This window comes from Nilaparvata lugens, chromosome 4 (genome assembly GCF_014356525.2).
Source record: "Nilaparvata lugens isolate BPH chromosome 4, ASM1435652v1, whole genome shotgun sequence".
Lineage (NCBI taxonomy): Eukaryota > Metazoa > Arthropoda > Insecta > Hemiptera > Delphacidae > Nilaparvata > Nilaparvata lugens.
In genome coordinates, this window is record NC_052507.1 from 52459716 (window position 1) to 52487130 (window position 27415).

The 27415-nt window shown below is 34.3% G+C and overlaps 2 protein-coding genes across 3 annotated transcripts in view; both read right to left on the reverse strand.

The window, feature by feature from the left end:
* Window positions 1-8071: 8071 nt before the first annotated feature.
* LOC120350849 lies at window positions 8072-13224 on the reverse strand. The gene is made up of 2 exons (XM_039425812.1): window positions 11232-13224; window positions 8072-10616 (listed from the first exon to the last, which is right to left on the reverse strand). Exons 1-2 carry the CDS (start codon window positions 12640-12642, stop codon window positions 10480-10482), a joined length of 1548 nt encoding a protein of 515 aa, XP_039281746.1. The 5' UTR covers window positions 12643-13224; the 3' UTR covers window positions 8072-10479.
* Window positions 13225-17228: 4004 nt separating this feature from the next.
* The window catches only part of LOC111059986 (chromatin target of PRMT1 protein-like), a 38677-nt gene continuing 28490 nt past the window's right edge, over window positions 17229-27415 (reverse strand). For both annotated transcript variants that reach the window (XM_039425817.1, XM_039425818.1), the window contains exons 5-7: window positions 26982-27161; window positions 21043-21196; window positions 17229-19373 (exon numbers count right to left, since the gene is read on the reverse strand). In XM_039425817.1, the coding sequence (XP_039281751.1) occupies window positions 19220-19373; window positions 21043-21196; window positions 26982-27161 (488 nt within the window). In that variant the 3' untranslated portion in view covers window positions 17229-19219. The remainder of the gene's footprint in view (window positions 19374-21042; window positions 21197-26981; window positions 27162-27415) is intronic.

Consider the following 27415-nt stretch of genomic DNA (forward strand, 5'->3'; position numbering starts at 1 on the left):
AATTATCTTGTGTTTGTTTCATGTTATCAATCAGAGTTGTTAATTAAAATTGTAATCTTCAATATGATATTATATGTTTTAGATAGCTAGGCTATCTATAGAGAGATTTATACAAACTTTGAACTAGTATTCCCTTGAAGGTAAATCTTGAATGTGTTTGGAGAATCTTGTTTTGTCATGTGTATGAGCATAGTTAGTTTAAAATGGGCAGCAATTTAGTATTTGATTCAATTTATGGCTAATTTTCTTAAAGAAGACTGTCAATTTTGTGAGACAGTGTTAAGTGCTTTGATTAGGTCATCAAAACTTCTGGAATTATTGTAGAATTTTTCTTTTTTTGAGATTCTGAATAGATATTGGAAACCAACAAATGAATCGCCTAATGCCAAGAATCTCAAAGTTAGAGCCAATCGTTCTTGTGGAGTTATTGCTCCCCTCATGATGATATCATTTTTTGTTTAGATAACTAGTTGAATTAGATTCAGTATATTAACAACATAATGTTTTGACAACCTAAGAAAGATTGAATTGTCAATATTATGTCATGTAGCAATTTATTTCCTTACTTCAACCTACAATCGTTCAACCCACCAACATCGTTTGTCAAGTTTTATTTTTGATTTTATTATATAAGTCATTGAAATAAAATGATACTGCTGCAATTTGTGATAACTATCTTCAATGATGGAATGACGCCATTGTTGTCATGTTGTGGAAAATCTACATTGACCATGTCTTCGTGTCGTCTGCAAATCAGTTAGCTTTTTGAATGCTGAGGCATACGTGGATCGCGTCCACAAGGACGTACAGTGAATGTTGAGGCATATGTACATACGATTGTTCGCGCGAATCTGTACGGACGTGTGTACAAGGCTTTACTGTAACACTGACTGTGCATAAGCATGGTATACTCTTTTACTTAATCTGGTATCAAGTACTTGGCTCAACTGAGATAGACCATACAGCATCCGTCGTAGCCTTTGCTTGACACACTGCATATGTGGTGCCCAACTCAGCTGATGGTCAAAAATGACCCCCAGATATTTATATTGATCCACTCTGTCAATTACCCCGCAAGCACATGATAAAGATCCAACATCCCCACATGAGTGCATTTTCACCTGTCTCAGCCCTGGGTCTGGTTGGTTTCTTGTAACAACTGGCAAGTACTTGGTTTTGCCAAGATTCACAGTGAGGTTATTATGGTCAAACCAGTTTTTTATTTTAGAAAGATCTTTAGTGGCATTTTCATAAACTTCTTCCCATTCCCTACCTGTAGAAATAACCACTGTATCGTCAGCAAATAGGAATATCCTGCTTGTAGTATTGAGCCGGGAAATATTATTAATATATATCAAGAACAGTACTGGACCCAGCGTACTACCTTGAATGACGCCATAGTCTACACCATTCCTATCACTGTCTTCATCAATCTGAACAAATTGTTGGCGTTCACAAAAATAACTTTTGAACCACTGGAGAGAAGTGTCCCTAACTCCAATAGCTTCAAGTTTATTAAGAAGCTTGTCTCTATCTACTGAATCAAACGCCTTAGCCAGGTCCAGGAATGTCATGATAACTTTATTTTTAATTTTAACTGACTCTATTATGTATTTGTTTACCTGAAATAATGCATCATTGGTGTTTTTATCTTTTTGGAAGCCGTATTGGTTATGTGCTAGAATGTTATTTTCTTTCAAATATTCCATTAACTGTATTTTAATGCATTTTTCAATGATCTTTGACAGAGTAGATAACAGAGAAATGGGTCTATAGTTTGTAGGTTCGTTTTTGGGTCCTGATTTGTGGATTGGAATGATCTTCGCTATTTTTAGGTATTCTGGGAATACCTACAATGAATAATTACAATGAAGATTGAATGCAACATTAGAATATTGATAATATAGTATTGTAATATAACTACATAAATCAGCGGTGTTTCAACAATGAATAAATGATAATTTCAATGAATAAATATACACCCCACTATATATTATATGTGTTGGGGTATAAGTAATTAGTTGCTTATTGCGTGTAATAATTACTATTTACAAACTTCATTCACTGATATGGGATTAAAGTTTTTTATAATAAAATTAGTAAAAATGTATAATACAAACAAACAAAATTATGGAATTAGTAAATAAATATTAATGTTCTATTAAGGATAATAATAAGAAAGGTATTTTTAGAAAAAGAAAAACAGTAAAGAGTGGAATGAAGAATAAATAGTTTCAATATTTACAGTCTAACTAAATTTTCACAATTTTCCACTCCAATATCAACCAACCAGGAAAATAAACTTTTCTTGAACCTGCGTCTATTGAATTCTTCCCTAATGTAACTTGGTATTGAATTATAAATTTTTGGTCCCAAATATGTGTAGTTTCTTTGCCCAAATGTAGTGTTCATCCTTGGTACTATTGAATACGTGTTTCTCTGCCTTGTTTGATGGTTATGATCTGCCAGTCTTTACTGTCCTTGAAAAGAATGTTCGTGGGGAATTGATTCTCCTTGAAGCCTATTATTTTTAGTATTCGTTTTTGAAGTTTATAGAGAGGTTCAACATGTGTAAAATTCGTAGCTCCCCAGATAATTATGACATATCTTAAAATTGATTGCACTAAAGAAAAATAAACAGTTTTTAATGTCTCATAGTTGAGGATTTTACGGAGTTGATAGAATTTGTAGAGAAGCTTCCTGATCCGGGTAATTGATAGATTAATGTGCTTGTCCTATTTGAATTTGTTGTCCACTATTGTTCCTAAATATTTTATTTCATTGACTTGTTGAATTGAAGGGCAATCACACGGGTTGTTGGTGCTTCCACAGTGATGCAGGATTATTGAAGAATCCGGTGGTCTCGTCCGTTCTGTCAGAGAAAAGGCTAAAAATTTCGTTTTTGTTGCATTTACTGTAAGCAAATTTTCTCTTAACCATTTATCGACTTTGATCAATTCTTCCTGTGCCAGATTAAAAACTTCCTCCCAGGTGTTTCCTTCAAATAGTATACACGTATCATCAGCAAAAGCTATTACTCTTCCTCTTATCTTAATTGAACATAGCTCATTTGCATATGCCAAATACAGAATTGGCCCAAGAACTGTTCCTTGGGGAATCTATTATTGTCTCCGCCATTTCTTCACCTACATTTGTGAAAAAGTTATTCATGTGGTTGAGCACAGTTTCTGGATTTTCCTTTAGATTGAAAATCCTATCATCTATTTTAATAGCATTCAATTTCATTTTTGTTTTTGATTTAGAGTCAGTAGCATCTTTGATTACTTTCCACATTTTTTTATTATCCTTTCCAGCTTCATACAATTTCTCTCTATAGTATTGGTCCTTTGTTTCATGAATTAAAGCTGTGAGTGTATTCCTATACCGACGATAGAAGTTGGTTAAGTTAATGTTGTTTGGGTCTTCCTTTCTTCTTTTGTTGAGTAGATTTCTGGTTCTTATTGCTGCTACTATACCTCTGGTGATCCATGGTTTGATGGGTTTGTACTTCTTCTGCCGCCGATGCTGCTTGATATTATTTTGTATATGTTGTCTCAGAGTTGATAAGAAGGTGTCATAAGATGTATCTGGATTATTATCTTCTAAAACATGAATCCACTCCTCATTCAGTAGTTCATTCTTCAAGCTATTAATGTCTATTTTCTCGTTTATTTCATGTGTTCCAGTTTCATTTGCACTATTTCTCGAAATATGTTGCACTCCTAGAATTGTGGTGAAGTGGTCAGTTATTGTTGATTCATAAATGATTGGAAAAAGATTATCTCTGGAGTTGGTAGCAATGTGATCTATGCAAGAAGCAGTTTCTGTTGTAGTTCTGGTTGCTTGTTTAATGCAGAGTCTGAGCCCATGCTCGCTTAGAAGATCGCAGTAGTCATTCAATTGATGATGTGGACGAATTTGAAGGGTGTTAATATTCATGTCTCCGGCACATATGACTTGTTGCCCTCTTAATTCATTCAGGATCGATTCCAAGTCACTCAGGAAATCTGTAATATCATTGAAGGACGGTGATCTACACATATTATGTTCAGATAAGATTCTCTAAAAAAAGTTGCGTACAACATTATATGCAGTGCAACATCAATTTGGTATACGGTATTACATGAAAAACAGTAAGAGTGATTCTTTTTTGAAACTTTGTTTTTCATTCATTTTATTAAATTACTACCAAAAAATGTTTTTGCCTGACATTTTTCACTTTAAGTTCAAACCATGATGTCATCCTGATTCCATTTAAGCATTGGTGGGAGATTCAAAAGTTCCTATAGTGAGGTCCATGTTATAATGGCAGTGTGTGATTTGCGTAGTGTTTAGTCAGTGTGTGTAAATTTTTTTGGGACAGTCAAGGCAGTCAAGCAGGGCCTTAATGAAGCGTACTATATTTTCTCCTTTTATTAATGCTTATATTTCTTCATTTTTTCTTATTCGCCATTGCTGTTCATTAATCAAAGTTAATGATTAATTGAAAGTTATATTTTCTGTAATTTTTATGCATAAAATCAAATTGGGAATACGGATTAATAATAATACTGTAGTATTAGAGTGAATCATTTGCTTTGGTAAGAACTACTTAGTACAATTTATTTCAACAAAAAGTAGTTATTGTTTGATTCCTCTCTAACCCTATATTTCTATGTGATATCAGTGGACTTCAAAATAACATTTTTTCTTATTTAGGATCTTATAAAGGTCTATGTGATATTAGTGGACTTCAAAATAACATTTTTTTCTTATTCAGGATCTTATAATGGTTACTTCAAATATGCAATGTTAAAAAATATAAAATAAAAACAGTTCGCAAATTATTTACTTATGAATATTCATATTTTTTCTGAGTAAACTCTAAACCAAGAAGTCAAACTATAGTCCAGTCAAATGGTCGTTTTCAGGAAACAGCCCCGGAAGAATTTTTCTTTCTCTCGACTGTTCTATATGTATTTTGGGGCGTTGAAATCAAATCTGAAATTTGCTGACATTCCAGAGTGCGGCTTCATCCCCAAACCACCCCCCCAAAAAAAACCTCAGAAAAATAATTTTCTACAAAATTAAAAATAATAAAATTTCCAATGAATTGAGTGGTCGCGCAGGATTCTACCATTTTTGGTTCTGGAGCTACGAATTTTCAATAAAGGGGGATTTTTTAAGTGGTTTTCAAAATTATGCAAACCTACCACTTCTACCCTATACAACTTGGATATTTTTCTAGTATAAATAAAAACCACACATCACGTGAAAGAACAATTAATAATTCTGAACTGGATTCCTTAGGTGTTTTCAAATTTAGTAGTGGGCGGAGGGGTAATACACCCAAAAATAGAAAACCATGCCCTACAGCCAAAATACAAATTTTTCATTATAATACTTTTTCAAGGCCTTCCTAACAAAAAATACATATTTCGGTTGAAATCATCTCACAAGGGTTATTTTCTATGAGAATCACCCGTTATATGTAAACCCGAAATATGTATTTTTTGTTAGGAAGGTTTTGAAAAGGTATTATAATGAAAAATTTATATTTTGGCTGTAGGACATGAATTTCTATTTTTGGGTGTATTCCCCCTCCCACCACTACTAAATTCGAAAACTCCTAACGAGTCCTGTTGATGTGTGGTTTTTTATCTATACTAGAAAAATATCAAAGTTGTATAGGGTAGAAGTGGTAGGTTTGCATAATTTTGAAAAACACTTGAAAAATCCCCCTTTAGGCTATTGAAAGTTCGTAGCTCCGGAACCAAAAATGGTAGAATCCTGCGTGACCACTCAATTCATTGGAAATTTTGTCATCTTTAATTTAATTATTTTTCTCCAAAAACTCGAAGTTTTCGAGATTAAATGAAAAAATTTAAAAAAGTCCGAAATTTTAGGGGGTTTTGGGGGTGAAATCGCCCTCTGGCGTGTCAGCAAATTTCAGATTCGAATTCACGCCCAAAAATAAATATAGAACCGTCGAAAAAAATTCTTTCGGGGCTGTTTCCTGAAAACGACCATTTGACTGGACTACTAATCATAGGTAAGGAAAGTATTGCTTTCTGAAAAATATTAAGGTACCCCAATTTCTAAATTTCTATTTGTTTCAAGGTCCCATGAGTCCAAAAAAGTGGTTTTTGGGTATTGGTCTGTATGTGTATGTGTGTGTGTGTGTGTGTGTGTGTGTGTATGTGCGTCTGTGTACACGATATCTCATCTGCCAATTAACGGAATGACTTGAAATTTGGAACTTAAGGTCCTTACAATATAAGGATCCGACACGAACATTTTCAATCAAATTCAATTTAAGATTGCGGCTAAAATTATGTCAAAAACAGGGTTTTTCACGATTATCTCGAAAACGGCTTCAACGATTTTGATTAAATTTATACCTAAAATAGTCATTGATAAGCTCTATCAACTGCCACAAGTCCCATATCTGTAAAATTTCCAGGAGCTCCGCCCCATCTATGCAAAGTTTAATTTCAAATTCCCAATTATCAGGCTTTAGATACAATTTAAACAAAAAATTTCGAGTGGAAAAGATTGAGTATAAAAATCTCTACAATTAACGTTCAGTAAAATTTTCACCTAGAATCTAAAATAAGCTCGAAATTTGAGAAAATGTGATTATCCAATATTGCAAACTGTTGATTCTATTAAATGATTCACTATGAAGTGATAGCAGACCTCCTGTGTCTCTAGCGTTATTGTCCTGTCACCAGCTGGCTCAGATCTTTGTTTATAAGTAGACTTGAGATGCACGTGAACACTTGTGTCAGGTGATCAATTCTCATAATGGCAAGGAAAGTTGTGCGAGTGCTCCACACCAGATTTTTTCATATATTGGTATCAAACTACCTGACTGTTGAAATCTACCTGTATCAAACTACTGTTGTATCAAACTACCTGACAATTATTGCTTGTTGAAATTTCATTACAGCGTATTTTTATTACAAATATATGAGTTTCTACTATCTCTGCATTGATAATGATGCTCTACATCACAGCCTACTATAGATAAAGTAAGCCATGCCTACACGTATACTAATCATGTGAGCCCGGTTGTCTAGGTCACTATTTTACCAACGAACGTTTACCATCATCATAGACAACAGCAGCAGCAGCAACAACAACATCATCATCAACAGCAGCAGCAACAACAACATCATCATCAACAGCAGCAGCAACAACAACATCATCATCAACAGCAGCAGCAACAACAACATCATCATCAACAGCAGCAGCAACAACAACATCATCATCAACAGCAGCAGCAACAACAACATCATCATCAACAGCAGCAGCAACAACAACATCATCATCAACAGCAGCAGCAACAACAACATCATCATCAACAGCAGCAGCAACAACAACATCATCATCAACAGCAGCAGCAACAACAACATCATCATCAACAGCAGCAGCAACAACAACATCATCATCAACAGCAGCAGCAACAACAACATCATCATCAACAGCAGCAGCAACAACAACATCATCATCAACAGCAGCAGCAACAACAACATCATCATCAACAGCAGCAGCAACAACAACATCATCATCAACAGCAGCAGCAACAACAACATCATCATCAACAGCAGCAGCAACAACAACATCATCATCAACAGCAGCAGCAACAACAACATCATCATCAACAGCAGCAGCAACAACAACATCATCATCAACAGCAGCAGCAACAACAACATCATCATCAACAGCAGCAGCAACAACAACATCATCATCAACAGCAGCAGCAACAACAACATCATCATCAACAGCAGCAGCAACAACAACATCATCATCAACAGCAGCAGCAACAACAACATCATCATCAACAGCAGCAGCAACAACAACATCATCATCAACAGCAGCAGCAACAACAACATCATCATCAACAGCAGCAGCAACAACAACATCATCATCAACAGCAGCAGCAACAACAACATCATCATCAACAGCAGCAGCAACAACAACATCATCATCAACAGCAGCAGCAACAACAACATCATCATCAACAGCAGCAGCAACAACAACATCATCATCAACAGCAGCAGCAACAACAACATCATCATCTTATTTTATTTTTAAATTGTGCATATGTGAGTAACTTAAACTTGTCAGGTGTGGAGTTGTATAGCTTTATTGACATGAAATGCCAGTTTCTCTGCGATTTGGTATGGCTGTATTGAGGAATTCTAAGTCTATGTCTATTTCGTGTATTTAAGTTATGGTGATTATTATTTGAGTCATATTTTACCAAATTTTTTTGTACATAACAAAGAATATTAAAGACATACAGAGATGGCAATGTCAGTAAGCCTAGTTCAATAAAATGCGGTTTACAATGAGCATTGAGAGGCAAATTACAAATGATCCTAATAGCTTTTTTTTGAAGGACAAAGATTGAATTAGCTCTTACACTATTAGCCCAAAGCATTATTCCGTAAGATAGGAGACTTTGTATGTGTGCGTAATATATATTTATCAGCACAGGCCTATCAACCGTTACAGATAGTCTACGAAGCATATAAAGGCCTTTAGCAAGTTTACTAGACAAGAAATCAATGTGTGCCTCCCATGATAGACAAGAATCAACCATAACACCAAGAAACTTGATAGGCGTCGTGTCCTTCTCCTTTCTAAAATTAAAAATTATATCCGAGGTTTTATCATTATTAAGAGACAGATTATTAGCTGCACACCAGTCCTTTAGAATACAATAACTGTGATTCCGTTCTCTTTCAAGATCATCTTTGGATGGACAATTTATTTTCAAACCTAAGTCATCAGCAAATAGGTAACCGTCCAGACAGTTCCTATCAATATTAATTGGTAAATCATTTATATAAATATTGAAGAGAATGGGGCCCAATATAGAGCCCTGAGGAACGCCAAACTCCAATAATCTGCCATTTGACAGAACCCCATCTTTAAAGACAAACTGATTCCTGTCACTCAAATATGATAATATAAGTTTGACTGCACCTGGTGTAAAGCCATAGAAAATTAGTTTATCCACCAAAATATCGTGTTGAATAGTGTCAAACGCTCTTGAAAAATCGTATGACCTTAGACCTACAGAATCACCTGCCTCCATGTTGCTAATAACCCCACTTACAACATTAACAATAGGATCATTTGTGCTTCTACCCGCCCTGAAACCAAATTGCTTATGAGAAAATAAATTGTTGGTCTCAAAGAAATATGACATCTGTTCATGAATCAACGTCTCAAACACTTTAGAGAAAACAGGTACTATTGCAATTGGCCTGAAATTACTTTTCTCCTTTCTGGAACCCTTCTTATGTATGGGCAAAACTTTTACATTTTTCAACTTTTCAGGATAGATACAACCAGCAATAATGCATTCATTAAATAAAAAAGCCAGAACCTCACTTATTTTATCAGCAGCTATCTTCAAAATTGAAGCATTTAGACCATAAATATCCATACACTTACTGTTGCTTAGATTTAAAATTGTATGAAAAACTTTTTCAACAGTTACTGGCTTGAAAGAAAAAATTACTCCTGGTTTTTCCAACTTACTGTAATAATAAGCTGTACTTTCAATACTGACAGGAATATTATTGCTTAGCTGCGTAATATAATCTACAAAGAAATTATTAAAGTCTTCCGAGCTTACATCATCAACTGAAGATCTATTACTACATTTCTTATTTGTTAGACTATTTACAATTCTCCATAAAGCCTTACTTTTATTAACAGAGCTACTTATAATTTTATTGTGATAGGAAATTCTTGTCTTTTTTATTTCAATCCTATATGACTTTTTTGTTTCTTTATAGCAGGAGAGTAACTCAGGTGTTTTTAAGGTTTTATATAAATGATACAGCCCATCACATTTAGCCTTCAACGCTCTTAGCCTACTATCATACCATTCATTTTTTTGCTTGAAATTATTGGGTTTACAAGTTTTCCATTGGAATGAACCATTCACAGCTCTCATGAATATTTCAAAAAATTTATTGTACCTATCATTATAATTTGTTACGGAGTACACCTCCAACCAATTTATGGATTTCAGAAAACTTAGAAAAATTCCTACATTAACATTATTAATTAATCTAAACTTAGTGTTATTTACAGTACTTTTTACATCCTTATTTATGAAGTTGAGTCTAAACAGAATTCCTTCATGATCAGAAAAGAGAGAGTGAATGATTTCAGTTGACCATAGACTATTATGAATATCTGTCAAAATATTATCAATACATGATCCATTTGAAACTCCATCAAGACCAGGTCTAGTAATATCATTAATAGTAACAGTCAAACCAAAACTCTCAAACAAATTCAATAAATCATTTTTAAAGCAATCATGACCTAAAATATTTACATTGAAATCTCCACATATGATCAAACTGTAACCATTTTTAAAAACAGCACTTAATACATTATAAAAACACGTTAAGAATTCATTAAAAAAACTTATACTTCTATTGTAGGGTCTATAAACTGACAAAATTATTATTTTATCCCTGACAAGTTCAATTGCTGAAACTTCGCATACCATTTCGATTGACATGTCTCTAATATGATCAAGAGCCCTGAATTCCAGTTGATCATGAACAAAAATCGCTGACCCACCCCGTGCTCGGTTTGTTCTACAAAAAACAGAGGCAGTTTTAAAACCAGGCAGATATGTAAAATCCACATCAGTACTATTAATCCAATGCTCAGCTATAGTAAGAACTTTTATATTGTATTTAGTACAAATAAGAGACAAGTAGTCGAATTTATTACATAGGCCTTGTATATTCAAGAAAAAACAATTAAGCTTGTCATTGCTATAATCATTATACCTGGTTACCAATGAGAAATTGTGAGAAACAGAATTAGAAATCATAATATTATCAGGCCCTCTTTCAACAATATTAACATGGGTATCAGTCCTTAATTGTAAATCTACAGCAGATATGCTTGAAGCATCTTTGTCATGAGAGTTTAATTTAAATGCTCCACAACAACTGGCATATTGGGTTCAACAGGAGGATTGTCAACATAATTAGAATCGTATTCAGATCCTAAAGTTTCATCAATTGTTATAAAAGATTGTATGATATCATTCTGACTGTCAATGGATTTTCTTCTAGAAGAAAGCTTTTCTGGACTAAATGCACGATCAATACTGGTAGGGACTACTAACTTATTTCTGTATAATTTCTCTCTGTCATACTCGCCAATTAACGCAGCTATTTTTCTACTCACACTCTGTTTACCTTTTTTGTTCAGATGCAAACCATGCTTTGTGTAGTTGGAAGGTTCAAGATACCATATATCAATTAGATGAATGCTATTCCTATGACACAAGGAACGTATTTCACTATTTAGCGCATCAATCATTTCATTCTCAGTTGAATTGAAACTTAAATCATACCTGTAAGGAACAGTTGACAATATCAAATTACAATTTCCATATTCATTTGCTAAATAACTCAACTTTCTAATGTAAGCTTCAATATCGCTTTTTTTGAAATTGTTCGACACACTATTTGTACCCGCTATAACAAACACCCAATCATTCAGACCCAGATTATGACGTCTACTACAAGAAAGCATTTCATTCGAAATTATTTCAAAAGTTGCTCCTGGCGCAACGTAAGCCTCACATGAGTAGCCAACCGGCAGTCTCTCCCATATTAAATCTCTCATTTTTCTACCCTGACTATCAGCCCACAAATAAACACTATAACGTGAATAACTTACAGTATTACCTTTAATTACTTTATTTTGTTTAGTTACTGAAGCATATGTCATATTTGAAGTCGATTTGACATTAGGGTTGGACCAAGTTAGTCTTGATGCCGCAGAAGCATTTTCCGTTATTGTGTTCCGTAGACAGAGATTATCAGCTTCCAGAGTTTCTATCGTAGTCATCATTTTCTTTATTTGATCACTCAAACCTTCAATTTCTAACTTGTGATTTTTAATTTTTTCTTTTAGGGTTGAAACATTTTCATTGACAGAAACACTTTTAGGTAAATCTATCTCAGCTACATAATTATTCACTGTATTGCATGATACGTCGACTCGCGATTTTCTGCATCTACATTTAACTGAAAACTCATTCAACCTAGTCTCCATGTCAGCAGCACGATCTACCGCTGCTTCCCACTCTATTAGACGCTTTTTAAGAGTCTCTTTAAGTTCATGAATTTCCTGCAGTAAATGAGGACAGCACTCAGAAGAAGAATCTTTCACTGACAGTTCAAAAGCCGCTGACTTTATCACTCTTACACCGTCGTTTGAAGCAGAAACCTCCTCATGTAAAGACTCAGAAAGCTCGCTATCTAATTTAGATGATATATCTACGAATGGCATCAAATTTTCCGGTAGACTGTTCAAAGAATTTTCAGGAGATTTACTTGTTATAGACGAATCATGAGTATTTGATACGCTAAAATTTCTGGATGAGGCAGGCGGTGTATTCATGTCTATTTTCTCGTGATTATGCGTTCCCGTTCTACTTTTAAGCATGACAATTTCAGCATCCGTCCTAACACTAGCACAGCAATTTCTCGCTAAGCATCTCCAAACAATATCTCCGGTGGACACCGGCCCCGCTTTTCGATATTTAAAAGAGTCAACGAGAATCGCTGGGTTGCCCTTGCTCGTAGTTGTTTTTATCATATTTATTCATAGAAAAACAGAAAATGAAAATCGTAGCTTGAAATGTTTATATGTAAATTGTTATAAAAGAATTGATTTGTTGATATTGCTGATAAACAATGATATTGTTATCATGTATATTGTTCAGTGAAACAAGAATAACCTTCATAAAAAACAGCAATTGGAAAGCACAGAGATTCAAACAAATCCGCCTGCAGACTTTGAATTGTCTCAATCGTTGATTGGTTACAAGCAAAGGTTAGTTGCTAGGCGACCGCACGAGTAAACAAAAGATACCGGTATTCAACAAGCAGCTGATCGTTGAGTCGCAAAGAACACAGTCCGAAACACAATGTTAACTAATCACAAAGTCAGATAGTGAGTCTCAAGATGACAATAACAACAACTGAAATACAGTACTGAACTTGTAAAAACTATTCTCAGTTTCTCAATACAGTGCACTTGTCCAGCAAAACTAACCTCTTGGCTACAGAAATAATCCGAAACACTTAGTGAAAATAAGGTTCGACCAATCAGGTAAATTACTGCATTAATTCACTTATAAACACTATAACAACCGTCTGAAATCACTAAATTCTGTCAATTTTTAATGAATAAAGTGTTAATTGCAAAAGCACATTTACAACATTTGTGTCGGAAGTGGGATAGAATAAAAATATCCAAAGAAGGTATGCTAGAATTTTTATCTAATATGGACAAAACTCGCAACAGAAAATCGAGAAAAATTTTTAAACAAGATTTTATCAATTTGAATTTCTTTGTCTGATTAATGAAGAATGATTTCAATCAAATAGACATACTGGGAATTGATGCAATAATAGTATAAATTGATAATGATTTGACTGATTATGAAATTGTTTTAAATATTAAATGTTACCTATTCAATGTAATGCCAAGATAAGCAGGGTACCGAATTTCTATTTCTCTAGTGAGAATATCAGAGATGAATAGTTGGAAGCAACATTGATGCCTCAAGGAAGTCACACAAAGGGTGTGTGGTTACAACATGCATGAGTAGGGTGCATAAGTGAAAAAATCAGGAGCAAGTGAGGGTGTCACTAGCTCGAATAGGACTCCTCAGTCCTCAGCATGTAGCTGAGAGGAAACACAACTCTGTCCGAAGCTGTAGAAGCATGGCTGTCTGGCGGGAAGGAAGCGTGGCTTGTTTGGAACTGCAGAAGCATGGCTATCTGGCAGGGAGGAAGTGTGTCTACCCTGAGGTTTGACTGAGCAGAGTATTGTACGATTTAGAGGTTTGAGACATCGTTGGTGGGGACGCGATGGAGCCCACAAGGTTGAGGATCAAATGCTGCTATATCCAATTGTTCAAGTTTTATTGGAAATCCGAAAAATCCAAATTTTTTGTTATTTTCAAGAATTGAATTTGGCAATTTTGAAAAAAATTGTGCTCAAAATTGAAAAGAGCAAGGAAAGGCCCGTTGTGGAAAGAAGGCTACATTGTGAAGAGGATAATATTGTGTACAGGATTAAGAAAACTGAAAAGAGAACCAAACCAAAGGTTGTACACATTAATTGTCTACCACCTTATCAAGACAAGGAAATCTGGATATTGGAGACCAACATCCCTAAGGGGGAATAGTGATGTAGGCTAGCCCTACATGGATACTAATCATGAGAACCCTGTTTCCTAGGTGACTGTTTCAGCAACGAACGTCTACAAAAATAACTAGTTAGTTTTATGAGATACGTTAAAAGATAATGTATTTTTATTCGCACGATGTCTGTCAGTTTTCGTTTTAGGCGGAGTTTACAGACCATTCACATCCTCCGAACAACTATCACTAACCACTATTGGCTCCTCCTCCAGCAGAGGAGGTTCCGCCATTTTTGTATTCATCACTTTCTTTGTGCTGCTTTTGGTACTGTCTGTACTGGGTGTAGTAGGCACTATAGTGAAGTCCACGTTATAATGGCAGTGTACAATAATTTTCAATACTGTTGCTGTCCTTTTCTATCATACAACAAAACAGATAGTGCTATTTCTCTCTAGCTTTGCAATATTGTCAGTTTGCCAGAATATTTTATTTTTAACTTTGACAGTGACTGTACAAAAGTAGACTAACAAATTCTCAGCCACCATTTTTTTTCATTCTATCAAAATACTTTGGTACACAAGTCGTATAGGTATAATTGATTTATATTGTATTTTTGAAACAATGAAATTACTTTTAGACATTACCGTATGAGAAACACAAATTAAAATACCTGAAATCAACATATTTATTTATATTTTTTACTGAGAAATTATTTGTTGTTTCCAATGTCAACTTAATGTCTATTGCTCCAGATTTCAATAGTTCATTTTGCTTACTACAGTCTATAACAACCAATGGTGCATATTCATCAAATGTTTTATACTCAATTGATGTAATTCGAATTTCATCATTGTAATTGAATGTCTGTTGAATATATGGTGTGTGAGTGATATACTCATATTTGGTAATAATCTCATCAAGATGTACACTCTGATCAACAAGTAATATATCTGACTTGACTTATTTCTTATACATTTTTATTATATATTTTTTCTTCTCAATAAAACCTGAGGTGAGTTTTCAAGTAGTTCAAACTTAGCTGGTTAAAGGCAGAGGGTCACCCCCCCTCGCCCTGTGGGGGGGGGTTAGTGCTGAGGTTGGTGTTCCTTAACAAAGGGTGCTGTGCTAGGTCTCAACATGAAAATATCATTAGAGATTCTGAGTGCTTGTTGCTCAGTTTCAGAAAAAGTTGAGTTAGGTTAGACTGATCCCTTGACAAATGGATTTGCTGAAAAAAATTATTCTTGTAGCTTTTTGATAAAATTAACGGTTTCTTAGTTATTCAAGAAATTGTATCTAATTTTTCCATAAGATCCTTATTTTCTGTTCAATCTTAACAAATTGATTTACTGGAAAAAGTTATCATTGTAATTTTTTGTAAAATTAATGGTTTCTTAGTTATTCAAGAAATTGGATCTACTTTTTCCATAAGATCCTTAGGTATTCTTAGTTATTCAAGAAATAAAAAAAGCTGAATCTAGTTTTTTCCAAAAAAGTGGGAATGAGAATCTTCATTTGAGGTTTATTGTGAGATTAGGGGTATGGCTAGGTTAAGTTAGTTCAGATTACATTGGGTTGGGCAGGGTTAGAACCAAGAATCAGCTTTGGGGTAGATTTGGGGCAGTACTCTCACTTTACCCCTACTTCTTTCCAATCGTTTTTGTCTTCTCAGCCGTTTCTTCTTCTCGTCTTCGAGAAATTTTTCAAACAAGTCTTCACTGGACAAAGAAGACGAAAACATGCTAGTATTAGTTGGTTTCTTCTCAGTGGAGGATGGCTGAACCATTTCAGTCTTCTTTTTTCTGGACTGTTTTTGTCTCAGTGTACATGCAATATTAGCCACACCAGTTCTTTGCTTGCCGTCATCCTTTTTGCTTTCGTTGCTAGAAATTGTCTCAAATCCGTTGAATGGCGCTTCATCCTTGTCCATAGGCTCTTCTTTCACTTTTTTCTACCTTTTGTCCAGTCTTCGTCCTATTCCTAGTCTTCTCCTTATCAGTTGTAGTTTTTCATTTAGAAAACCCTTTGGTCCTTATCAAGACAAGAAAATCTGGATATTGGAGACCAACATTAAACATAAGAGACCAACATAAGGGGGGGGGGATAGTGATGTAGGCTAGCCCTACATGGATACTAATCATGTGAACCCAGTTGCCTAGATGACAGTTTTAGCAACGAACGTTTACAAAAATAACTAGTTAAGAGTTTTATGATATATGTTAAAAGATGATGTTGTATTTTTTTTATCTTGTTCTATATTGTAAACGTTTAATGAATATAGTATATTTCGCACCTAGAGCAGAAAATGAGATTTTTCCAGCTCGAAATCGGTTTTCAAGTCCGAGGCCGTAGGCCGAGGACTAGAAAAGATTGAGAGCTGGAAAAACATTTTTGCCCGTGGTGCGAACGATATTTTTCGCCATACTACAGGTATTGCTGACAAAATAAATAAAGAATACAAAATAAAGAATACTCATTAAGCTATCGTACCTATCTTTTGATTTTAGTGGTAGAAGATTTGCAGTCAGGATTTCAGATTCTTTTAAAATTTCACTTGGAATACCACAGTCATCTTCAAGCATTTTTGATAATTCGGAATGCACTAATCAACAATAAATAATTGAATAAAACTGGTTGCGAAGCGAATTAGTTTGATTCGAAACTGGAACTGAAATCATGGCGACTTCAGTTGATGATGAAAGTGGACACTCGCCCGATCTAGCGGATGACTTATTAACTACTTCCATGAGCGGCTGGAAAGAGATTACTTTCTGGCCTAGACCGGAAAAGAAACCCTTTTCAGACGTCGTCTGCAAACAAGGTCTTTCAGATCTACGTAGGGACTGGAAAACAGCTGCTTTCTGTGCAGTGTGGCGAAAAAGTGTTAATTGAAAAACCACATTTACAACAATAATTTAGCATACACCTATTTTAATAAATAAAATACAATCTACAGATAAAAGTTAATCACGTTTCTTCCAAGTAAATTATATTGGTTTGTGGCATTATGCTAACAAAATAGACACAATATAAGGTTGATCATTTTAATCATTCCAGATACACCAATTGAATGAAAACTCCTGTCTATTATGATGCGAATCAAGTAGAGGAGAGCACGTAACTTTAAAATACTGTCTTATAAGGAAAACATACATAGAAAATGTGCAGCTTTACGATCTACTCGAGATACGAAGATTTAGATAGAACCAATAATGTTGAGTAGTTAAAATTATAATTATTCAAATAAATGATCAAAATTAATATGATACTGTATTACTTATTATCTAATAAGTATTTCCAGTAATACTGTTGAGGCCTGAAATTTACTTCTAAGTGTTTCGTTGATTTCGTCTTTACTGTTATCGAGTAAATGTATTTGTGTAGCATAAATTTGCTACTGTATTTGCTGCTATAGGTAGATGATACTTAGTAGAAAAAGCTGAAGCTAAATTTCAAAAATAGAACCAATTGAAATATAAATGGGATCTAGCCGAGATGTGTTTCAAGTTGTGGGAGACAACAGATAAAGAGCTATGAATGACTGGCCAGAAATACTTAACAATGCAATTGTTCTCAGTGTTCTATCTGCAAACGTCTCTGTTGAGGCATTTATGTTTTTGGAATTTGTATTGGATCTTTGATATCAATCTAAATGTTTGAATCCGAGGTGCAAATGTCTCCTGCCTCAAACATGTCCCGAGTGTTAATCGTATGTCCGTTCGAGGACCATACTGAAGCCATGCTCAAAGTGCCTTGTTAATCCAAGGATCTCCCAAATCTGCCGAAATTAATTTCCTAATCCCGAAAGGATACAAAGAAAAAGACAGCTGGATTATAAAAAAATGTTCCCAAGAGAAATTGTAACTAATTCTGAACTGTTTAATAACTCCTGAAAGCCAGGATCTCTTTCTCCAAAATACAGGTTGAATGGTTAAATAAAGGGAACCAGGAAGGAATCAAGTATAAGTAAATTCTGGACATTCATTTTTAGAAAGTGGCACATAATAAGGTAAACATTACCAGTTATATAAACAGTGGCACACATTAGTAAAATCCAGATCAAGGCAAATATTACGAGAAAGTCGTTAAAAAGAGAAAAAGACTTTGTTTCTTCAAACATTTCGGGAATAGAAATACAACAATGGAAATCTGGATAATTACATCAAATTGCTATTTATATTTTTTGTCATTAAAAATTAGTTATAGTCAGTTCTTTTTGTCAACTCTTAAGACACGATAATTGGGGTTCAGTAATAATCTAGCTTCAGCTCCTTCTTAGCGTTTGACCCACCAAGTTTCAAAACATATATATTGAAGATAAGTAATGAAAGAATCAAACTGGAACACTTAATCACAATGGACAGTACAGTCCCTGCCACACAGAGATATCTGCGATCTGAATCCTATAGGTATCTATATCTTAGAACACTCTCTCAGATATGGATATAGATACCTATAGGATCCTTTAGGATCGCAGATCGCTCTCTTTATGGTCGGTTCCTAAAATATTCAAGTTAATAGTGTACTTGTGGTATTAGTCGTTGGGAAGCCGTTTTTATTATAACAGTTACTCCAAATTACAGTATACAAGTTTATTCATGAATTTTATTTTCAAATGTCGAAAAACTTTGCTTTTCATCATTTACACCTGACATTTTGACTAACGTACAGCAATTGTTTCAACTAACGTTCACACAACGTTATATCAAGGGGAATAACACTAGATTATAATGAAAAATTAAAAAAATATTTTTCTAATAAGAATTCAATGAAGAACAATAAATTTAAAAAATTGAACTTTTGACTACCCTTTATTATTTACTCCTACAATAATTCAAAGGAGGAGTAAACGTCATCCATAAAGGAGAGGCATTAAGTGGCATTTTAAGTGACTATTTAACATTTTTCTTACAACTAATCGATGTTAATAATAATTTCTTCTTCGTCCTTTATATACACTGAGCTATATCACTTTGCTAACAGTCAGCGAGCTTAGACACACTTTTGAAAGTAGTCCAACATTAAGCCAAGTCCATTGCATTTTGGCTGCTTGCCATGTATTGGTCGAGCTGACTATCCAGTTCCTCCTTGGTGGGGACTGTACCTCGGTTGCCTCCACCCCTTCCCCTCCAGTTACCTCTGCCACCCCTCGCGCCACCACGACTGCCACGGCCTCTGCAAAAAAAATCAAACATTAAAACGGAGGCAAAATAGAAACAAGGCATTCAATGTAACCTCAAACTGGATTTGATTTGATTTGAAAGCTATTCAAATAATGAAACTATAATATCTAATATGCTTTTCTTGTGGAAGAAGTCTTTCTTTAATGTATGAATTTTTCTGTGTTTTCGCAAAATGCGACGCAAGATCTATTCGAGCTTTTGGAACGAGTGCAATACAGTCGACTACATAAGCATAAATGAAGCATGAGTATTTTGCACCAGTACCATAATAATAATATTATAAACATGTAAATTATAAATATTTGATATTGATTAATAGTAAGTTATAAAAAATATTAATAAATGATGAAGTATTGTCATATTGTTATTGAGTTGTGTTTATTTTTTCTTGTGCTATTATTGTCATGTCTTTACAGTCTAAGAATGTAACTTCCTTTTGGTTTATTGTAAATAATTTATTTTTTTTTATAAAAACCTCTCATGGTGAAAGAGAAAAAATGAATAATAAATGCTATAAATATGTCATATTTTATTTATATCTACGTACATTATTATGTGCCAGTACTTCAATACAATCTATAATTGAATGTAAATGATTTTATATTGTCAAAGCCACTAATTCATTAATTGCATCCATGGGGGTCTACTATCTTATGAAATGGAATCTAATGATTCTTGAGGACAAGAGGTAATTGTCACCAATAAAATTGGTTAGAATGGCAGTTTCATCTCTCTTGCAACCAGTGTCCAACTAACTTGACACGCAAAAATGTAACTACTGTTTTTGGTGAGATATAGCGATATTTACCCATAATCAAGATCTAGAGTATTGTCTAATAATATTTCGAGTGTATTAGTGATGAAATAATTCCTGATATTATTAGACACTATTCTAGTGTTTCATTGAAAAATATTAACTTCGCATGTTAACAAGACAGAAACAAATAAAAAGGGCTCAATGTTTTCATACTTGGGCGCAGCAAGGTACCAGCTGAATTTTTATGCGAGTCCATGGTTGAGAATTTCCAATTCAATCTATTATAACAATTTTTGAATTTCAAATTCAATTTATAATCATAAATTTTCAAGATTTCAAATTTATTATCATAAACAAAGCATTATAATATCAACATGAATGGTTTATAACGGATATTATTGATACTCTTCTACTATGATATTTATTGATATACCGTGTCCCACAAACGGTAACGTAATTCAAAGATTATTGCAGGAAAAATAAGACGAATGGTAAAATAAATACTATAGTGAGGTCCACTTTATAATGGCAGTGGATAAAGATAGGAGAATAGCGATGCCGATTCACTGCATTAATTAATTATTATTCAATTCAATTTAAATTTAATTCAATTTATTAAAAACACACAAGACAAAACAAAATTACAAAGAATTATGAAACAAATGAAACACAATAAAATGTTACAAATATAAAAAACCATGGGCTTTGTGGTTGGGTGTGTTTATATTTCTACACTGTTAAATTATATTTCTACACTGTCAAAAACATAATTGGCATCGTTGTGGACCTAGAAAAGGATATTACCACCGGCTTTGTCGAATGATAGACAAGGATAGCAAAACCAAAGTTGAACAAATACTGTCATTATAAGGTGGACCTCACTATAGTGTGAACCATGAATGACCTGAAATTGCCCCTGCCACGCTGTCCCTGGAACGAGCGTCCTCTCCAGTTGGCTCCTCCTCCCGCGCTGAATCCTCTCCGCATGCCTCTTACGCCGCCACCCCCGCCTCCGCCACCCCTCATGCCACCTCCTCTCACATTCACGCGCTCTCTCACTTCAATCAAAACATACATTAGTGGAAATAAAAATAGTAATTAATAAACTCATCCAGAAATATTATGTAGATCACTATATTACTATGGATGATTCAATCACAAGAAAAAGGTTGAAATTGGAGCGGCGTGAGGGGATCAACTACCGCGCATGCGCTCTCTTTGTTCTGCAAAAGGCGCAGTGTAGATAACCTCCCTACACTAGCCGACCTTTTTCTCGTCGGCTCAAGATTAAACCGGACCCAAGCCCGGCTTAGCATTTTAAATACTGATGTGCACTTACTGATGTGTACTTAAGTACTGATCGGTCTCTCCATTTTTCCTTTACAGACTCATACATTTTCCAAGTTCATTAATATTGTATTTTTACCACTCCGGAAAAACGCTCAAAACGCTTAATGATTTGTTCCTGACAATACAATCCTTTATATTCTTTTCATAAGATTGGATTGGTACAGTGCAATTTCAATGAATTCTAGTAAAAATTCCAAATTTATTCTATAAATGTTTCATTTTGAATTGACGTTAATCAAGTACTCCTGGATTGAAAGTTTTGAAAAATAAATAAATTTGCCTAGTGAAGCTTGTTTTCTCAATAATCGTCTGTAGTGAGATTCAAATCTCCAAGTCAGTTCTGATCATCATTGTTCACTATCCTGGTTTGTTGTTAGACGAAGCAGAAAAATATTCTTTTTCAACCCTGCACTGATGCAAAATTGTCAGTAATGTTTCATTTTGGTTTCTTGGGAGTGACTATACAGATGTAGAAAAACAATCTCCAGGTCATCCGTAATTTTCTATCTTCAATCTCAATTGAAAAAAAAATTCAGATCTATTTTCAGACAATTTTGTAATAATAAATTAATTAGCTTTAACCATAGAGAACTAAGCTTGAGCTGAGCGTATGCTATCTTTTTTCACTAGTTCAACTTAGATATAACTTTCAATAAAAATTGAAATACAAAACCGCAGAGTTTCTAATCACTTGATGTTTTCCATTTTTGCAATAATACTTTTGAAATTCACGCCGTGATTTGTAGGCAATATAGAAATAATACAGATGGAAATAAATTGGAAGTTGCATTTGTTCAAATGCTAATTAATGAATAATGATTATTAAACGAAAATATCAATTAAATGCTGTAAATCACCCCGAAGACTTCTGCTACTGCCAATATAGACAACAGGGTAAACAGATAGATAGAAATTATTCATTAATTAGCATTTGAACAAAGACAATTTCCAATTTATTTTCATCTGTAGACTGGCTGGCCGCTATGAATTTGTATAAAATGAGCGCTACTATCCAGAGATTGTCAGTTTGGTGTAAGGGTGAGCATTCCTGACTTGCCGGTGGAGGTACTGGGCTCGATTCCCGGGCTGACAAATAATTTTTGTAAATTCAATAGTCAATTTTTGTATTGCGCTCATTGAATTTCCATCTAGCTGTTTATCCTGTTGTCAATATTTTCAGTAGCAGAAGTCTTCGGTATGATTTACAGCATTTAATTGGGATTTTCGTTTAATAATAATTATAGAAATAATATTTTCAATATAATGTATAACTGGAATAAACAGAGTGGCCCAAGTTTTCAACTTTATATTTATTGTTTATCGAATAACAATGAACATCAGGAACAAGCATCAAACATAGCCTCAAACGAGTGTGTAGTTAACAGCTGTGGTAAAGAAACCTAAACAGTTGTGATTTGGTTTGCAACAACAGATGACCTTAAAAATTACTAGTGTCAACTGACATATGGGCCACCCTGTACAATATCAGTTATAAAAATGTATCCTATTATATTAAGCGAGCAATTTCTGTATATATTTGGTTATTTATATAGTTAGGCTATATATTTCTGTCCAACGGCTCTAACGATTTTCACGAAATTTGAAACATAGTAGGTAGGCCTATATGATAAGTTATAAAAATTCGATTGCACAAGGTCTCATCCATGGGAAAACTCGCTGAAGGACATGAAAAGGATAATAATTATTCATCCTTGGAAAAACACATGATAATTTCGTCGTCTGTTGATAACGGAAGATGCGAGTGCCTATTGCAATGAATCATCGGATCTCATGACAAGTATTCAATTCAAATTCAATTTATTAAAAACACACAAAACAAAATTACAAGGAATTATGAAACAAATAAAACACAATAAAATGTTACAAATATAAAAAACCATGGGCTTTGTGGTTGGGTGTGTTGGAGAAGAGAGAAAAAAAGAGAGGAAGATTTCTAGCCAACTATGGTTTCCCATGTAATAGGCAGGCAAAGAAGAGAAGAGAAGTAATGAGGGAAAAAAGTAAGGGAGAAATGGGGGGAAGGAAGAAAACAGAGGAATAGGTACTCAAAATAAAGGTAAGCGAGTCCACTGAAAAATGAAAAAACAATGCTGGAGCAGAAATCTCGAGTCATATATTTTAAATGGAAGAAGAAATTACTGTATGTCCAGTTTTTTATATCCAGTTTAATTTTTCCGCTGATCTTATTGTCCATGAGAAAGTGATTTGGAATGAGGTTTATTATTTTAGTACCTATGTAAATTAACTGCCTCCTTATACATTCAATATTAGTGTTATAGGTTACATATTTGTTAGCAGTGGTCCTTAGATTATTAAGTGTAGAGTTTATTGTGAGAGGAAAACCGGATCTATATTTTTCAAGTACTCAATTACGGTTTTTATGTATAATTGACGTATAGTCATGACCTCAAAATCACTAAAAACCATATCCGTTGGATAGAGCCTGGGTTTGCTTGATATAGTTTTAATTATCAGTTTTTTGCTACAAATAATTCAGCAATATGACAGTTGAAACAGCCTCCCCAAAAAACTATACCATACTGCAGAATTGACTTGACTAGAGCATGATACATCAATTTCAGGTGGTTCTTATTAAGAATTCTGTTAACTTGGTAAAATTTAAAAGATAAATATCAAATTTTTCTACATATGTATTTAATATGAACATCCCATTTAAGGTTTCCATCAATTATGATTCCCAAGTACTTAGCGTTATTGACTTTTTTAATGGTGGGACAATCACAATTACCCAAGTTTAAATTGCACTGAGAATGGAGTCACAAATCTTGATTCTCGTTGGGATGCCCTACTCTATTTGCAGAGAAAGTTATGTAATTCGTTTTTTCAATATTTAAACTTAAGGTATTCTTATCTAACCACTTCTTAATTAAAAGCATATTATTTTCAGCTATGGTATGAACTTCATTCCATGAATTACCGTGAAAAATAGCTGCAGTATCATCTGCAAAGGATATCACAGTTGAGTTTAGAAGTCTTAAATTTAAAAAGTCATTTACATAGAGTATGAAAAGGATGGGAGAAAGTACAGTACCTTGAGGAAGACCATAAGAAGTTAAGTTAGTTACACTAGATTGATCATTTATGGTTAGGGACTGGGTTCTATTACTCAGATAGCTTTTGAACAATTTAAGCGAGACTCCTCTGAAACCATAGGACTCCAGTTTATTGAACAAAGTATTATGAGGTATTGTATCAAAAGCTTTGCGTATATCCAGGAAGACCGCAATAGTTTTCTTATTGGAGTTTATTTTATCAGATAAAGTATTGACGAATTTTATTAGAGCGTCAGATGTACTTTTACCATTTTGGAAACCGAATTGGTTCTTGTTGATTATTTTGTTAAGATTCAAGAAAGAAACAACTCTTGACTTTATTAGTTTCTCCATTATTTTAGCAAGGTTGCTGATAAGACTAATCGGTCTATAATTACAGGGATTAGTCGGGTCACCTTGTTTGAATAGAGGTTTTATTTTGGCTGATTTGAGGTGCTCGGGAAAATATCCCTCCTCAAAGCATCTATTAAAAATGAAAGCGAGAGGTTGAGATATAAAATTGGCTATTTTCTTCAGCGTAATGTTACCTAGACTATCAATACCAGGACTGCAGTTGTTCTTTAGTTTTTAATAGTTGCCTCAACCTCAACTGGGCACGTTGGTCTCATAAAAAACGTGTTATTGATCTGTATTGCAGGAAATCGATCACCAGTATTATCAGGGATATTGATAGTTTGAGCTTGTAATTTACCCACATTTGTGAAATAATTGTTGAGGGAGTGAGCATCAAGTTTAGTACTCTTGTCCTTGATACTGTACTCACCTATAACTTCGTTTATGCACTTCCACAACTTCATGCTGTTGTTATTACAATTTTCAATTTTCCCTTTATAGTAGACTTCCTTTGCATGATTTATGATCTTATTCAAACCATTACGATAAACTTTATATTCATTTTTTAAAATATTGTTATTAGGATCTCTTCTGAGTTTAGAATGCATTTTGTCCCGCGTGATTATTGATCTTATGATGCCTTCAGATATCCAGGGCTTCAGGGGACGAAGTCTGTTAGGTATCTCTTTTACCTTCCTGCATTGATTGATGAGACTGGTCAAACGATCGACAAATTTATCCATAATAGTGTCAATGCTTCCATTCACGGTATAGATTTCTTCCCAATCTTCATTCCTTATGCGTTCCAATAGTGCATGATAGTTGGTTCTAGTTAATGTGTTTATCAATACGTTTCTATTATACTTATTGATAGGAACCTTCACCAAGTTCAGTACAACCGCGTAGTGGTCAGTTATGGTTGTCCTAAATATAGCTCCTTTAATGAACATAGAATGGTTGCCTGAATTTTTATAAAAAATGTGGTCAATGCAAGAATTTGTTGTGGTTGTTACTCTGGTATCACCAGTTATGTAAGACTTATAGCCATTACTATTGAAAATATGCAGATAATCTTGAACAGGAACACTAGTTGAATGTGTATTTATATTCATGTCTCCCGCCACACATACATTTATTCCATTAGGAATTTTACTGATTTCATTACTCAGACCATTAAGAAAATTATCAATATTTTGATTACTTGGTGATCTATAAACCCCAGTCACCTTCACAATAAAATCATCAATTCTTAAGTCAGCACTAACTACATTGGCATCAGTAATATCGAGTGAAACTTCATTGAATCTTATACAATCCTTTATGTGCATGCATAATCCATCACATTTATTCTGTTTAGTGTACTTATTTATTGCCGTATATCCAGGAATGTTGAAAATGAACGGCATATCTGCAGTCAACCAGGTCTCCGTTAATATTATAATGTGAATATCAGTTTTCAATTCATTGAGGCAGCAAATAAACTGATCGAAATTAGCATTCAAACTACGTATATTGATAGACATAATATTGAAACACTCAGCATCTTTATTTCTGTCCTCGAGAAAGTGATAGTTCAAATAATCGTCGATTACATCTGTTTCATTTTCTGTTTCTAAAATATTCAGAACTTCTTCAGTGTCACTCATAACTTATATCATCAGGTTCACTTCTCTTTTCCTTGTTCCATTTAACAATTATTATTTGGCAATATACAGAGTGTTTCAGCAGTAGTGTCGAACATTCTAGGGTAATGTTCCTGGATGATAGGAGACTACAAATGTAGTATTTGAAGTGTCCAAAACTCAGCGGTTATCCTTATAGCTGCCATTTTGTTTTTTCACTTAGGAATTTTTATCTCAAGAACGAAATATTGTATTGATCTGAAATTTGGCATGAATATTTATGCTATAAAGGAGACTCAACTTTAAAAAATAAAATGAAAAAATTTCGATGTAAATTTTCAAAATGGCGGCCATTTTAAATTTTTGATTGCAAATTTCACGAAAACCGTTCACTTATCTTAATGAAGGTATCTTTCTTTATATGTATTATATGTTTCACTTACTCCAATTAGCACCTGGTCCTCCTCCTCCTCCTCTCCTGAAAGCGACTGCCCCTGCTCCTCCTCGGCGCATGTTGCCTCCGCTGGGCGCAAGCGAACGCACGCGAGACCTCGAACGCGATCTGGAACGCATGCGCTGTTGCGTGTTCGAGCCATTCAACGACTGCATGCTTTGACTGCGACCTGCCAAACATACATCATGCATTTTCATCAACGTAAAAATGAAATCAAAACAAATCAATTCATTTCCTAGAATGTTACATGAAAAAATCTGGTGTGGTGCACTCACACAACTTTCCTTGCCGTTATGAAAATTGATCAACTGACGCTAGTGTTCCCGCGCATCTCAAGTCTACTTTTCTAAGATCTGAGCCAGCTGGTGACAGGACAATAGCGCTGCAGACACACGAAGTCTGCTATCTCTTCATAGTGAATGA